General features: G+C 43.8%; 1 protein-coding gene across 1 annotated transcript; it reads right to left on the reverse strand.

Moving 5' to 3' along the window:
* Positions 1-1,125: 1,125 nt before the first annotated feature.
* Positions 1,126-5,018, reverse strand: LOC134586331 (ATP-dependent translocase ABCB1-like). Its single transcript, XM_063441803.1, has 2 exons — positions 4,995-5,018; positions 1,126-4,325 (listed from the first exon to the last, which is right to left on the reverse strand). The coding sequence occupies exons 1-2, from the start codon at positions 5,016-5,018 to the stop codon at positions 1,143-1,145; spliced, it is 3,207 nt and encodes a 1,068-aa protein (XP_063297873.1). The 3' UTR covers positions 1,126-1,142.
* Positions 5,019-13,373: the final 8,355 nt, after the last annotated feature.

Consider the following 13,373-nt stretch of genomic DNA (forward strand, 5'->3'; position numbering starts at 1 on the left):
TGGTTGAGATCCTCAAATGCAACAGTCTCAGCCAAGGAGGCAAAATGCAACAGTGCCTGCCGGGTAGAGACCAGAGTGGGAACAAATGTGAGTAAAATCCCCTTTTAAAGGCAGGAGAGGGGGTTACAGAGAAAGGCCTCCTAAACAGTGATTTTAAAACTATAGTGTTAAGGAATACATTTGTATTTTTGACACTAGAGTGTTCCTATAACCCATAAACCTCTTAAGACCACAGGATGTACTATGTCACCATACAGCAAGCAGGCTTAAACGACAGACCTCCCCTGCCTCCATACTTACCTGGCGCGGCGATCATCAGTGCTCTGATTCGGGGGCTCTGCCTTTGTTGTCATCAACCATATCGTTCATATTAAATGCACCAATGCTTATTGTATATCATTTTGTTCAGGAGAAACGGGACTTTCATTTCACTTCAAATATTTAGATATGAAACATAATTTAATTTGAGTAAAATCTAAGAAGTTTGAGAAATTAAAAATGTATTTAACTTTTTTTAGTTCTGCATGACATAGTTACCGTGAATGTCATGATACTGTTAGATTTTACTGCAATAAAATACACTTATTTGCGTTCAGCGATGTCTCTTGTGTACAGCAATACCCCCACGTACATGTTTTATATGGTTTTGGAAACTTCAATTCAAATATAGGGCATTCTCTTTTTCTGTTCTTGCAATTGAATTTTGCCAGACTGATTTGCTGCCTTTAAGACTATATGGCAGTCCAGGAATGAAATTACCCCACATCATTGCATACCATTTGAAAAAGTAGACAACCCAGGGTATTCAAATTGGAGTATGTCCAGTTTTTTTTTTTGTTTTTTTCTTGGGAATATTTAATTACATTGAATGTTGAAAAACACTTGTTAATAAATATACATGCCAATATACAAACAAGTAATTACAAAGGAAAGGCTCCTTATGGCTTTAATGAAGTTTCCATATCACCGTGAAACAAACGGTTGACTTGGAATGCTTTAACTCTTCTGAAATGATCTCAAACATCCATCAACATACAATGTCTCCCTCGATTTTCTTTCTTGAGCGAAATGCGTGGCAAACCAGTGGCTTGGAATGTATAGGAATGCCAAATAAAAGGCATTCTTGGAATCTCGTAGCATACTCATGTGTGGCCAAGCTGTATAGTGACCAGTGAATGGTAGACTCCTTTCTGCTGTATGAGCTGTTGATGTGTCCCTTGTTCTACAATCTGTCCATTCTGGATCACTGCAATTTTATCCGCATTCTGGACAGTGGACAACCGATGAGCAATCACAATGCAAGTGCGACCTTCTCTTGCTTTATCCAGGGCTTCTTGTACAATCTTTTCACTCTCTGTATCCAGGGCAGATGTAGCTTCATCCAGTAGAAGTATTTTGGGTTTCCGTACAAGAGCTCGAGCTATGGCTATCCTCTGCTTCTGTCCTCCTGAGAGCTGGGTCCCTTTATCCCCAACACGTGTGTTATATTTATCGCTCAGTGAGTCAATAAAGTTATGGATATTGGCTTCTCTTGCTGCGGTTTCAATCTCCTCTTGTGTCACCATCCTGCTGTTGTCACCATATGCAATATTGTCGGCAATGCTGCAGTCAAACAACATGGGTTCCTGGGAAACTATCCCCATCTGTGCTCTGAGCCACTGGATGTTCAGGCTTTTCACACCGTTGCCATCCAAGCACACATCTCCATCATTTGGGTCGTAGAACCTCTCCAGAAGTTGGACGGTTGTGCTTTTGCCACATCCACTGCTGCCCACCAGTGCCAACGTTTCTCCTTTCTTCACTGTCAAATCCAGTCCCTGAAGAACTTGGACATCAGGCCTTGTCGGGTAATTAAACTGCACACCTTTAAATGTCACGTTTCCATCGCAATGTGGTGGCTTTTCCCCTTCATTGCTGTAGCTGTCAATCAGTGGAACTCGTTCCAATAAACTGAATATATGGGATGCGGACACCATTGCCTTAGCGTAGTCTGGGGCAAATGAACTGGTCTGGCCCAAAGCCATTGCACCAAACACAATGGCTGAGAAAACCAGAAAAACATCTTCAAAGTTCATTAGACCTTTTGCCACCAGGTACGCCCCAAACCGGAAACAGCCAGCATAAGCAAAATACATAATGGCTTGAGAGAGGCCAAATGACAAGCCATATATATGTGCTTTTTTAACAGAATTCCTGTAGGGCCCTTCCAAATTCTTCTCATACATGGACTCAAATTTCCTTTCTCGTGTCAATGAGACAACAGTGCGGATGTTCTCTATAGCATCATTGGCAACTTTTCCAGCTACTTCCAATTCTGCTTTGTCTTTCTTGGCGTGGCCAGCAAGCATTTTCATTGAAATCAGAGAAGAAATGGCAAGTATTGGCACAATTCCCAAAAGAAGAAGAGTTAGTTGCCATCCGTATATAAGTGATATAATAATGGCTGTGCCCATATTTGCTATGTTCTGACACAGTATGGAAAGTCTTGCTCCAGTTGCCCCCTGCACTTGCGAAGCATCAGTAGCCAGCCTTGTTGTTAAAGCCCCAGTGCTGTTCTTGGAGTTGTCAAACCAGCTCATTTCCTGTCTCAGCATTGCTTTGAAAGCCATGAGTCTGAGCCGCATAGTTAGAATCTCTCCTGCTTTACCAAAGGTGAATCCCTGTGAAAACAACTGAAGGAAATATGTAACGAATGAAACTCCACCCAACGCTAGGAAAAATAGTGAGAACATGGTGCTTTTTGAATTTATATCAGCCGCGTCTCCGGCAAACACCCCAATGATTTTCGAAAATATGATAGAGAATGCTGGTCGAGTGCCCCCGTTAGTGATGGCGCAGATAACGCCAACCACAAAGTACAACCATTCTGGTTTGTTCAAGCTTAGAACCTTAAAAAATGAGACTGATGGAATTTCTTCAACCCCATTTTTGTTATTGCCTTCTTTTTTCTTGTCCTGTTTCTCTGGCATTTTCCTAGAACTTTGTCGACTTGATTTCCTCCTTATTAGTTGGGAGCCTGTAAGATCCATCTCTGCTGATGTCCGTTCATATGGCTCATCTTCTAGATCATCATCATTATGTGCTTCCACTGTCTGTATAGTAACAAGCTTGTAATATACCCCTTGTTTTTCCATTAATACATTGTGATTTCCTTTTTCGATTATGACTCCGCTGTCAAAAGCAGCAATAGTGTCAGCATTTCGAATTGTGGACAAACGGTGAGCAATTACAATGGTCGTACGACCCTCCCGAGCCTTATCCAGAGCAGTTTGGACAACAGCTTCACTTTCAGTGTCCAGGGCGGACGTGGCCTCGTCTAGGAGTATTTTGGGATTGCGGACAAGTGCTCTTGCAATAGCGATCCTCTGTTTCTGTCCACCACTCATCTGTGTTCCTCTCTCTCCCACCAGGGTTTCAAATTTGTCTGGTAATTGCATAATAAAATTGTACGCATTTGCATCCTTTGTTGCTTTTTCGATTTCCTCCATTGTGACATCTTCTCGTCCATAACGGATGTTTTCTGAAATTGTAGTATCAAACAGAATCGGTTCCTGGCTCACCACGCCGATAATTTCTCTGAGATATTTCGTATTAAGGTTACGAATATCTTGTCCATCAATGGTTATCGAGCCTTTCACAGGATCATAAAATCGCTGTAGCAACTGCACGGTGGTACTTTTCCCGCAGCCGCTGCTTCCGACTAGAGCAACAGTTTCCCCACTTGTGATCTTTAGGTTTATTCCTTTCAAAACCTGATAATCAGCCCTGGATGGGTATGTAAAATTTACATCAATGAATTCTATATCTCCTTTAATGCTGTCTGGTTTAAAGCCATCAGTGGAAAAACTGTCAATTTTGGGTTCATTATCAATAATGGTGAATACGGGATAGGCTGCTCCCCGGGCCGTGGCAAAGGCTTCAATATTGGGGGCAGCTTGGCCAAAACTGAAAGCAGCCACAGTCACTGAGAAAAATACAGTAAGTACAGCGCCAATGGTGTAATTTTCATATATAACCAGATGTGTACCGTACCAGAAAGCTAATGCATAGGCAGAGTATATTATTAAGAAAGCAACTCCTATTGGAGCATTTGATGTGATTGCCTTCTTTACACCTATATTCTTGGCATCTTCTAAGTTCTTTTCATACCTTGCTATTTCCTTCTTTTGCCCACCGAAGGCTATCACCGTTCTGATAGCTGTAAGGACCTCTTCAGCCACGGCCCCAGCTTTGGCATAAGCTGTCAGTTCTTTGTTAGTGAAGGCAGCTAATATCTGACATGCTTCGGACCTCGGAGGAGGCTGAGGATCTGCTACGGTTGCTTGCTGTAGTGGGTCCGATGGCTTAGCAAGGTTGCGAGCAGTGCACTTAAAACTTAGCTCCCTCCGTGCTAGACAGCCCGCCGTTGCTCTGCTGTGACCGCCTGTGTTCTTAGGCTTGTTGTAGGCGAGGCGGCCATCTTGATTTTTGCCATGCGGTCTCGGGTTTGTGTTTCCGACGCTCAAGTGGCTTGAGTGTTCGCTGCATCCCCGGTGGGGTCCGGGATAACCCCCCCGGCCCACAGGGGGGGAGAACGGGGCCCTCGGTAGGTGCATGGGGGGTCCCGCCGGACTAAGCGCGGGAGACCGGCCGCATCTCCCGCCAGAGCCTCACGGCAGGCCGCAATCCCAGCTGCCCAGCAGTCAGCCTCGCCGGTAGGACGGGGGTTAGTATGTCCGCCGACAGTTGTGCTCGGGTCCCCTTTGCCTTCTAGTAGCTGCTAGTAGCTGCTGTGTGGTGTTCTTTAGGGGGAAAATAATAATTTTGAGCTGGATATTAGGGTTTCACAGAGGAGCCGAGGTGCCCCACGTCCATCCAGCTCGGCGGCCAGGCCCCGCCCCCCGTATGTCCAGTTTTTTTAGTAGCACTTAGTCACAAACTCTGGCCAAAGTTAATGTTCTTATTAGTTTTTTTTTGCCTTTTTCACAAATAAACTGCTCTTTCACCAATGTTACCATCAGCATTATATATTTTACCATTCTGAAACACTCATACAGGGAGTGCAGAATTATTAGGCAAATTAGTATTTTGACCACATCATCCTCTTTATGCATGTTGTCTTACTCCAAGCTGTATAGGCTCGAAAGCCTACTACCAATTAAGCATATTAGGTGATGTGCATCTCTGTAATGAGAAGGGGTGTGGTCTAATGACATCAACACCCTATATCAGGTGTGCATAATTATTAGGCAACTTCATTTCCTTTGGCAAAATGGGTCAAAAGAAGGACTTGACAGGCTCAGAAAAGTCAAAAATAGTGAGATATCTTGCAGAGGGATGCAGCACTCTTAAAATTGCAAAGCTTCTGAAGCGTGATCATCGAACAATCAAGCGTTTCATTCAAAATAGTCAACAGGGTCGCAAAATAACTGCCCATGAACTGAGAAAAGTCAAGCGTGCAGCTGCCAAGATGCCACTTGCCACCAGTTTGGCAATATTTCAGAGCTGACACATCACTGGAGTGCCCAAAAGCACAAGGTGTGCAATACTCAGAGACATGGCCAAGGTAAGAAAGGCTGAAAGACGACCACCACTGAACAAGACACACAAGCTGAAACGTCAAGACTGGGCCAAGAAATATCTCAAGACTGATTTTTCTAAGGTTTTATGGACTGATGAAATGAGAGTGAGTCTTGATGGGCCAGATGGATGGATTGGTAAAGGGCAGAGAGCTCCAGTCTGACTCAGACGCCAGCAAGGTGGAGGTGGAGTACTGGTTTGGGCTGGTATCATCAAAGATGAGCTTGTGGGGCCTTTTCGGGTTGAGGATGGAGTCAAGCTCAACTCCCAGTCCTACTGCCAGTTTCTGGAAGACACCTTCTTCAAGCAGTGGTACAGGAAGAAGTCTGCATCCTTCAAGAAAAACATGATTTTCATGCAGGACAATGCTCCATCACAAGCGTCCAAGTACTCCACAGCGTGGCTGGCAAGAAAGGGTATAAAAGAAGAAAATCTAATGACATGGCCTCCTTGTTCACCTGATCTGAACCCCATTGAGAACCTGTGGTCCATCATCAAATGTGAGATTTACAAGGAGGGAAAACAGTACACCTCTCTGAACAGTGTCTGGGAGGCTGTGGTTGCTGCTGCACGCAATGTTGATGGTGAACAGATCAAAACACTGACAGAATCCATGGATGGCAGGCTTGTGAGTATCCTTGCAAAGAAAGGTGGCTATATTGGTCACTGATTTGTTTTTGTTATGTTTTGAATGTCAGAAATGTATATTTGTGAATGTTGAGATGTTATATTGGTTTCACTGGTAAAAATAAATAATTGAAATGGGTATATATTTGTTTTTTGTTAAGTTGCCTAATAATTATGCACAGTGATAGTCACCTGCACACACAGATATCCCCCTAAAATAGCTATAACTAAAAACAAACTAAAATCTACTTCCAAAAATATTCAGCTTTGATATTAATGAGTTTTTCGGGTTCATTGAGAACATGGTTGTTGTTCAATAATAAAATTAATCCTCAAAAATACAACTTGCCTAATAATTCTGCACTCCCTGTATTTGTGTTCAGCACACAAGTACAACAGTACCTCTGATGTCCAGGTTTTATGGTGTTTTGGAAAGTTACAGGGTCGAATATAAGACTTGTCTATTTCCATTTTTGCACATTGAAATTTGCCAGATTGGTTATGTTGCCTCTGAGACCATATGGGAGCCCAGGAATGAGAATTATCCCCATCGTGACATACCATTTGAAAATGTAGACCACCCAGGGTATTCAAAATGGTTATGCCCAGTCTTTTTTAGTAGCCACTTAGCCAAAGTTAGCGTTCACTTTTTTTTTGCATTTTTTACACAAAAACTGCAAACTTGCTGGTGATATCATCAGCATGATACATTTTACTATTTTGAAACACTCATATTTTTGTTCAGCAAAGTCTCCCGAGTACAACAGTAACAACCATGTACAGGTTTTATGGTGGTTTGGAAAGTTACAGGGTTAAATATAGGGCTTGCAAATTAAATTCTCTGGACTTTCTGCCTGGGATGAGAGGCAGGTTCCTTAAATTGTAATTAATAAAAAAAATAGTTATCTAAAAAGATTACATAAATATACACGTATAATTTAAATACACGTACATATATACATTTAAATTCTACATGTATATATGCAATTATCTATGTAATTGTATAATTATATTTATATATATGTTTTTCATGATTTTATTTATTATATATATATATATATATATATATATATATATATATATATACACACATATATACACATACATATATATTGTTTTCACCTTCCAATGAACTGTTTATGAACTGTTTTTTTCACTGTTTAGTTGTTTTGATAAAAGTCCAGATGGTACTGAAACGTAGACACTTTCTACTTGAAATTTTTGCTGCAATAAAGAAGCACTGTTTTACCATATCAAGTCCTGTGGGTGCTTTCCTACAAGGTATTCTATATATATATAGTTTCATAATGAGTGTATTTGGATAATATTGTATATATGTATATATATATATATATATATATATATATATATATATATATATATATATATATATATATATTAATATAAAGTGAGCTTAAGTATGAAATTATATAGACATATATACTGAAGCATGTCTTCACATTCAATTTATACATAGTACATGTAGAGGACACAAACTGAGGCTGTGACTTCACAGTAACTCATACATAGAGAATAAAGTGGACACATATACTGAGGCGGTGCTTAACACCAACTCATACATGGAGCATATCGTGGACACATATACTGAGGTTTTGTCCTCATACTAACACATGCATAGAAATATAAAATGTGTTGGTAGATAAGAACCGTTTGGCCCATCTAGTCTGCCCAATTTTCTAAATACTTTCATTAAGTATTTACATAGAGCATATAATGGACAAGCATACTGAGGCTGTGTCTTCACAGTAACATGCATAGAGCATATTGTGGACACACATACTAGGAATGTGTCCTCATAGTAACTCATACATAGAGCAAATACTGGACACACATGCTGAGGCTGTATTTTCAGACCAACTCATACACAGAGCATATAGGGATACATATACTTAGGCTGTGTCCTCATATTAACGTAAACATAGAGAATATAATGTACACACGTACAGTGGTGTTGTCTGCATACTAACTCATATATAGAGCATAGAATGGATACATATACTGAGAGTGCTCACATCACCATATATATATATATATAGATATATATATATATATATATATATATATATATATATATCTATATATATATATATATATATATAATCAAATTAGAAATCCAGCGCACTCACGTATCAACTAAACAGCTACTTTGATGCTGACAGATTTGACTAGTTTTATTAAAAACACCTAATCTAGGCAAAAAATAATGGGGGTTTAGTTACACTATATGATCATACATTGCATAAGCCTACCACAAACGTCAATGTACCCCTTCTTTGGCAGGTCCTACTCTCACTGCCAACTGTCTACTAAATGAGCTACTCACTTGGGTAAATCCTTCCATCTCGAGTTCTCTGCAGTACAAGGCTTAAATAGGGTCCTGAGATGAGACACCTGTGACAGGGGGCGGTGCAAAACCAAGGAGCTGGCTAGACTCCTAAATATATATGGGAAAACCAGGGGCTGGCTGCACTCACCTAAACATGCTTAAATGGGGTGCTGCTGGGGGCCAATAAGTACAGTAAAAATAGAAATCCAGCGCACTCACATATCAACTAAACAGCTACTTTGATGCTGATAGATTTGACTAGTTTTATTAAAAACACCTAATCTAGGCAAAAAATATATATATATTGAGTCTGAGGCTAAGTCCTCATAGTAACAGAGTATATAGTGGGCACACACCAAGGTTGTGCTTCACACTAGCTCATACTCAGACATTGATCTTGATCTCATATGCTAATTTAGATAAGCAAGATGATTCACTTTCTGACAAAAAAAAAACTGTTTATGTGCTAAAATAAACAAATAACAGCATTGCCACATGCCTTAACCCCTTAAGGATGGCGGGCGTTCTATGCCGTCCTTAGGAAACCAGCTCTAAACGCCGGAGGGCGGCATAGAACGCCCTAAATGTCCTTTCTACTTACCCGGTCGCCGGCGATCCCATGTCGGCGATCGCGGTATGGGGACTTACCTGGGAGCCCAGGGAGTCCCCCTCCATCCTCTTCAGCCCCCCTGGGCCATGTGATCGCAAGGTCCTTGCGAGGACCTCGCAATCACATGGACGGCATAGCCGTCCAAGGCATTGCCAGCAGGGGGAGTGCCTGTAATGATAGGTACTCCCCCTGCTGCCTGAAAAATGTTAAAAAAATAAAGTTAATAACAGTTTAAAATAAAATATATACTTAGATCATATATATATATATATATATATATATATATATATATATATATATATATATATAATTATAAATTATTTATTTATTTATAAAATATTTTACCATTCTGTTTTGAGGTATGTAGAGAGGGATCTCTTAAAGGACTTTAGGCTTAGGGAAGATTTTAAATTGTGCGGGAGGTCGTTCCACAATTGCGGCGCTCTGTAGGAGAAGGAGGATCGGGACGCTTTCTTTTTGTATTGAGGTATACTAAGTAAAGTGTTGGTACTGGATCGGAGGTTATAGGAAGTGGGAACAGCCAGGGAAAGCATTAATTAATTCCCCCTAATCAAGTTGTTGCTGTGTGTAACATGCCCCTTAACTTGGAGAGGAAATGTTTTGATGATGCCATTCGACAGAACCCAGGGTTACAGAAATAACGCCTTATACAGACACAGAAGGATGAGAAGGCCGGTCTTGCTGTTGCTCTAGTGAAGAGTCATAGGCCCCTAAATAAAAAAGATTGTCCTAAGTAGTGATGTACCGAACTGTTCGCTGGCGAATAGTTCCCGGCGAACTTAGCGTGCTCGCGTTCGCCACGGCGGGCGAACATATGCGATGTTCGGTCCGCCCCCTATTAATTTACTAATACTAAGTAAAAATTACTTAGTATTAGTAAATTGTGCCCCTACTCGCAATACCGCGAGTAGGGGCATGTCTATTAAACAGTGAGCAGCCTGTGGCTGCTCACTGTTAAAAAAAAAAAAGGGGGGGTCCTAAAAATCACAATAAGAGGGCGACCTATTGTCCCCCCCGGCCCCCACCCCTGAGCGGTGGGTGGGGGCCCTAAAATTAATAATAAGGGGGGACCTATTGTCCCTCCCCCCGCCCCCACCCCTGAGCGGTGGGTGGGGGCCCTAAAATTAATAATAAGGGGGGGGACCTATTGCCCCCCCCCGGCCCCCACCCCTGAGCGGTGGGTGGGGGCCCTAAAATTAACAATAAGGGGGAGGACCTATTGTCACCCCCGGCCCCCACCCCTGAGCGGTGGGTGGGGGCCCTAAAATTAACAATAAGGGGGGGACCTATTGTCCCCCCCCAGCCCCCACCCCTGAGCGGTGGGTGGGGGCCCTAAAATTAACAATAAGGGGGGACCTATTGTCCCCCCAGCCCCCAGCCCTGAGCGGTGGGTGGGGGCCCTAAAAACAAAAGGGGGGTGCCCTTTTTAACCCTTCCCCCCCCCAAAAAAATGATCTACCTACCTACCCCCCTCACCCTAAAAATAATGAGAGTCCTTTAACTAAAACCCTGTAAAAAAATAGATAAAAACAACTTACCATTTGATGTTTTCTTTCTTCTACAATCTTCTTTTTTCAGCCCCAAAAAAGGCCAAAAAAAAAAACCATAATAACCGACGCAATTAAAAAAAAAAAAAAACGACCGCACAAAAAAATAATCCATCTTCACCCATGGAGGGCTCCGCACAGACTGAGCTCTGCAGGGCGGGGGAAGGCTTATAAAGCCTTGCCACGCCCTGCAATTAGGCTAAGAACACTCTGATTGGCTGGTTTAAGCCAATCAGAGTGCTCTTTGTCATTTTACACAGCGTGGGAAAACTCCAAAGAACTTTCCCACGCGTGTAAAATGACACAGAGCACTGTGATTGGATGGCTTGAAATCCATCCAATCACAGTGCTCTGTGTCATTTTACACAGCGTGGGAAAGATCAATTTTCCCACGCTGTGTAAAATGACACAGAGCACTGTGATTGGATGGATTTCAAGCCATCCAATAACAGTGCTCTGTGTCATTTTACACGCGTGGGAAAGTTCTTTGGAATTTTCCCACACTGTGTAAAATGACAAAGAGCACTCTGATTGGCTTAAACCAGCCAATCAGAGTGTTCTTAGCCTAATTGCAGGGCGTGGCAAGGCTTTATAAGCCTTCCCCCGCCCTGCAGAGCTCAGTCTGCGCGGAGCCCTCCATGGGTGAAGATGGATTATTTTTTTGTGCGGTCGTTTTTTTTTTTTTTTAATTGCGTCGGTTATTATGGTTTCTTTTTGGCCTTTTTTGGGGCTGAAAAAAGAAGATTGTAGAAGAAAGAAAACATCAAATGGTAAGTTGTTTTTATCTATTTTTTTTACAGGGTTTTAGTTAAAGGTCCCCCCCTCATTATTTTTAGGGTGAGGGGGGTAGGTAGGTAGATCATTTTTTTTGGGGGGGGGAGGGTTAACAAGGGCACCCCCCCCCCTTTGTATTTAGGGCCCCCACAATAGGTTAATTTTAGGGCCCCCACCCACCGCTCAGGGGTGGGGGCCGGGGGGGGACAATAGGTCCTCCCTTATTGTTAGTTTTAGGGCCCCCACCCACAGCTCAGGGGTGGGGGCTGGGGGGGACAATAGGTCCCCCCCTTATTGTTAATTTTAGGGCCCCCACCCACCGCTCAGGGGTGGGGGCCGGGGGGGACAATAGGTCCCCCACCTTATTGTTAATTTTAGGGCCCCCACCGCTCAGGGGTGGGGGCCGGGGGGGTACAATAGGTCCCCCCCTTATTGTTAATTTTACGGCCCCCACCCACCGCTCAGGGGTGGGGGCCGGGGGGGACAATAGGTCCCCCCCTTATTGTTATTTTTAGGCCCCCCACCCACCGCTCAGGGGTGGGGGCCGGGGGGGACAATAGGTCCCCCCCTTATTGTTAGTTTTAGGGCCCCCACCCACTGCTCAGGGGTGGGGGCCGGGGGGGGACAATAGGTCCCCCCCTATTGTTAATTTTAGGGCCCCCACCCACCGCTCAGGGGTGGTGGCCGGGGGGGACAATAGGTCCCCCCCCTATTGTTAATTTTAGGGCCCCCACCCACCGCTCAGGGGTGGGGGCCGGGGGGACAATAGGTCTCCCCCCTATTGTTAATCTTAGGGCCCCCACCCGTCGCACAGGGGTGGGGGCCGGAGAGGGGGAGGACAGTAGGTCCCCCCTCATTATCTTTATGGCCCCCACCCGCCGCCCAGGGGTGGGGGCCGGGGGGGGACAGTAGCCCCCCCCTCATTATCATTATGGCCCCCACCCGCCGCACAGGGGTGGGGGCCGGGGGGCGGAGGACAGTAGGTCCCCCCCCCCCATTATCATTATGGCCCCCACCCGAACCCAGGGGTGGGGGCCGGGGGGGGAAGGAGAGTAGGTCTCCTCCCCCCCTTCAACCACTATTGTGGGTTTTAAAATTCGCCTGCCTATTGAAGGCTATGGCAGTTCGCACGGTTCGCCGGTTCGCGAACATTTGCGGACGTTCGCGTCCGCCGTTCGCGAACCGAAAATTTTATGTTCGCGACATCACTAGTCCTAAGTATTTACAGTTGCCAAAGACTCAGCTTCCTGGGAGTCCTTTGATTTATGCTCAAGATGAGTCAGAAGATGAAAGTGACCCCAACGATGGGGACAGTGATCACCTATTTGGTATTCCTCCTAGGAGAATAATTATGACTGATTCTGAAGGAGAAGGCAGTGATGAACACACACAACAGCGTCTGAAACTGCCCAAAAGAAGCAGGACCCATAGGAAGCTTCCTAGTGTTCCCACAAGTCAGAAGACCGAGGAGAGCCTCTCCCTAACCGAAGTCTTAACTCAGTTATCTAAAAGTGTGGTCCAAGCATCTAATGAGCATAATTACACAAGACTTTCTCTGGAGTTATGCCAGTGCCAACCGGGGAAGAAGGATTTGCTCTGTGGAGAAGTAGTGTAACCCAGGCACTAAAAGAGTGGACCTGTACTGAAAAGTCCAAGCGACTGAGGTTGATCGAAGGCCTGAGATCTTCTGCACTAGAATTAATAAAGTGTCACCTACTACACTTCCCGAATTCTCCTGCTGACGATCTTTTAAAGGTTTTAGACCATAATTATGGTGAGGAAAGTGAAGAGGAAGAGCTCCGGTTACAATATGCTGCCACGGTTCAACAGAAGAAGGAATCCCTCACTTCCTATCTCATTAGATTAGAGTAAATGCTAGGAAAGTTGT

This window comes from Pelobates fuscus, chromosome 2 (assembly GCF_036172605.1).
Source record: "Pelobates fuscus isolate aPelFus1 chromosome 2, aPelFus1.pri, whole genome shotgun sequence".
NCBI classification, from domain to species: domain Eukaryota; kingdom Metazoa; phylum Chordata; class Amphibia; order Anura; family Pelobatidae; genus Pelobates; species Pelobates fuscus.

What these genes read in the sequence shown, in the direction of transcription:
- LOC134586331 (XM_063441803.1), bottom strand. Translation starts at nt 5,018, where the DNA reads ATGGTAAAATATATAATGCTGATG. An exon ending in TAAAATATATAATGCTGATG is followed by an intron (nt 4,326 to 4,994) that starts GTAACATTGGTG and finishes GACCCACTACAG; the next exon opens with CAAGCAACCGTAGCAGATCC.